This window comes from Cupressus sempervirens, chromosome 2 (genome assembly GCF_028749045.1).
Source record: "Cupressus sempervirens isolate cs-2001-9-10 chromosome 2, ASM2874904v1, whole genome shotgun sequence".
Taxonomy (NCBI): Eukaryota; Viridiplantae; Streptophyta; class Pinopsida; order Cupressales; family Cupressaceae; genus Cupressus; species Cupressus sempervirens.
In genome coordinates this window covers 363,888,441-363,891,817 of record NC_143119.1, presented here as the reverse complement: position 1 = coordinate 363,891,817, position 3,377 = coordinate 363,888,441, and the positions used below count along the sequence as shown (strand labels likewise).

The 3,377-nt window shown below is 42.7% G+C and overlaps 1 protein-coding gene across 1 annotated transcript; it reads right to left on the bottom strand.

Moving 5' to 3' along the window:
• Nucleotides 1-468: 468 nt before the first annotated feature.
• Nucleotides 469-3,138, bottom strand: LOC149572640 (uncharacterized). The gene has a single exon (XM_089813750.1). The coding sequence runs from the start codon at nucleotides 2,793-2,795 to the stop codon at nucleotides 681-683; it is 2,115 nt and encodes a 704-aa protein (XP_089669876.1). The 5' UTR covers nucleotides 2,796-3,138; the 3' UTR covers nucleotides 469-680.
• Between the last annotated feature and the right edge of the window lie 239 nt (nucleotides 3,139-3,377).

The window sequence follows — 3,377 nt, the reverse complement described above, 5'->3', positions numbered from 1 at the left end:
CTGATAGACCAAGAACCCTTTGACCAAATTAATCCCTTTGAAATCCTATCAAAACAAACTTTCATTGGATACAATGATTTTAATTAAAAGTTAAAAATATTATAATCTTCCGTTGCATCAAAATAGAACCCTGATTCCCAGTATATAAGGTTGTCACTTGGTTTTTCCCGATTATGCCATCTAAGTAATCATATATGTTCTCAGCTTCTCTGAAATCCATAACAAATTTGGAGACATCCACTTCGTAGAATTTAAAAAAGCATGCAAAACATTATATGCAACAGCTGCCATCAAAATGATCTCATCCACAGTGCAGTTACTCCTACTAGCATGGGGAGAAGCCACACTGCCGATATGATACAGTTTGATGGTCATAATTTGCACTGTTGAAATTTGAAATGTACGTTTAGATAGCTAGTTTCGCTCCTGGTCTACATCTTCATACCCACACAGAGTTTCGTATGTTCATATTTAAAATAGTAAGTATATATAAACAAATTTCCCAAATAAACTTAAAGTATACACTTACAGTAGTTCAAGCAGATTGTCAATTCTGATAGATTCTATCGAGAATAGATTATGTCATAGTACTATTTATTAGATATATTTTTTCTACCTCACTGTACAACCAAGAAAGAAAAATATATACTTCCTGCGCATCATGCTTCATTTGTTCGTTTTTAGCATTTCACTGAGCCAACGAACTGTCCATTACCCATCTGCAACCACGTATCATCATCGAAATCACATTTGACCTTGTTACCTTCTCCTGCCAAATGGGTGGGATCCAAGAAAACCCTGCCCCATGACGGAGTTCCGTCTTCATAAGAATTATGAGTGAGGCGCTGAAGGTCAGAACCATCAATCCTAGCCATGAAGATCTCTCCGTAAGGCTGGAACTGATGAGGCACAGAAATTGGCTCCGCAGACACTCCTGCATAATCCGAGGTAAATACCAAACTCTTAGAATCCGGGCTAAACCAAGGGTGATTCACCCGCCCAGCTGTACTACTGTTCAAAACCATATGCAGCCCGGTTCCATTGGGATGTACAAAATACATGGCGAAGCTGCCACTTCCGGGTTGCTGACGATCAGAGGCAAAAGCAATCCAATCACCATCAGGAGACCAATTGCACATAGTGTCAGTCCAGGGACCCTCGGTTAACCGCCACAGACCTCCCTCTTCACCTTGCACAGCATCCATAATATACAGATTTTTATGTCCACTCCTCCCGGACCTAAACACCACAAATCTCCCATCTGGAGAAGGCGAAGGAAAAGCGTTGTTGTCAATTTTCGTCAAGGTTTTATGAAAAACCTCAGAACCGTCCTCCTTGTCAACATTATAAATAGCAACAATGTCTACAGTAGTCTTTTCCGATGAAAAGCCGGGTCCATGGCTGGTATAAATCACAGATCTCTTCCAATCCCAGCCTAGCCCAAAAGCGGCGCCAGAAAATACTTTCCTGGAACTTGAACCATCGAGGTTCATCACATAAACCCCACTGTATTCTATATTGGGGATATAGGCTATCATGCTTCCATCAGGAGAAAAAGAAGGGAAATCCCCATCTATTCGAAAGACAGAAATCTGAGGCAGAGAAACGGGTGATCTGACATGTTCCAGCACAGGAATAAGCCCTTTTCCTGCGCCCCTGCACCGATGATAACCAATCCTATTCCCATAAACAAAGGGATTATAATGGTGGGAATCGGCATCCACCAATCTGCTAACCTCCACAAATTCCTTCTTCACCAGGTCAAATATCTCTACATGACGATACTCCGAATCAGGTCTACGGGTAGCAACCACAATCCATGGCGCTCCGCTAGCTGCGGGCGTAAAGGCATGGACTCCAGGTGGAGTAATTCTCTCTGTCTCGGCAGAAGAAAGCGAGACACTGTAAACACTCCACCATCCATCCTCAGCCTGCCTGTGGAAAAACAAGGTGTTATCATCAGCCCAACTAGGCCATCCGCCATGCTTCGCCACAAGCCTTCGCTCAGACCCATCAGAAGCCCTAAAAACATAAAGGTCGGTCTCTAAATCCCTAATCTGGCCCTCCCAACCGCCTTCACCAGTGGAGGCAACCGCCACAAATTCACCCGAGGGAGACAACGCGGGGCTAAGATCTGCAATCCCTTTTCCCCTAGGCGTCAGGCGCTCCGTAACCCCTGTACTCAAATTCGTACAATATACCGCGGCCCAGCTGTTTCTCGACTTCTCAGCAGGCTCAGCAGTTGATACAAACACCATTCTGTCCCCCTTCATGCTAGGCCTGTCTTTCATCGACAAAATATCCTCTTTGCTACCCACAAGACCCCCAAATTTTACAGTCAGATAGTCTTTCCCACTCTCCAAAACCCCCCTTCTACTATTTCCATCCCCAGAGATTTTCTCCAACAAAATTGGACCAGTAGAAAAGTATATGTTGAGATATATCTCAGCCAAGCCTTCCCGCTCGCTGACATAAGCGAGAGCATTGCTCACAGGTTGTTCTGTAGTGTTGATGTTGAGCTTGGCAGCTAGGGCATCAATGGCAGGAAAATCTAAGAATTGTCCATTGTAATTCACCGATTCTCCATCCGTGCTCCGGATCTCATCTAATGCAGAGAATTTAAAGGTGTTCGGAGGTTTGTATTTGATGGGTAGTGAATAGATATCAAATGCATAGTGAGCACGACCTACGGAGGCGAAGGCAACCGTTCCACTCAACTCTACAGAGGAGCAAAATGGCAGCACAAATGCAAAGAGCGTGTTTAGGAACAGGAAAAGAGTTACCAGGAGATCCATTGCAAATTATTGACCCTCACGCTTGTATTTATCTCGTTAAATCCGCACCAGAACCAATTCTATTGAGTGTTCCTTCAGCCTTTGCCATTTGTTGCACCTTTACATAATGTTCGGCCGATCAAATTCGTCCATTCACAGGGGACCTTATCTGGAGAATATCCAAGCCCGATAACGACGATGGCATCAAACTTGTTCATAAATCTGCCCCGAGATAAATTCCTATGACCAACATAGGCTTACTGTAGGATCCTGGAGGAGTCGAATCAATCTCGCAGATATGACGAATATGTCCCATTCTGGGAGACTATCCATGTAGCACATATTTTACGTTTTAAACATTTTTGGAATAAATATGTAAAATAGAGATTACAAAATTCTTATAGCGATTAACATTATCAGATTTCCACAATCCATTAATAATGAGAGCAATGTTTCTGAATTAGATTGTGAGTTTTTTTTAGCATCAACGTTTTTGTAGTATGATCCGAAACTTTGATGCTAAAAAAACTCACACAATCTAATCCAAAAACATTGCTCTCATCCTTATAGCGATTGCTTTACATTATTAAAATCTCTTTCATT

Coding starts and splice junctions, on each gene's coding strand:
- LOC149572640 (XM_089813750.1), bottom strand. CDS start 2,795: ATGGATCTCCTGGTAACTCTTTTCCTGTTCCTAAACACGCTCTTTGCA.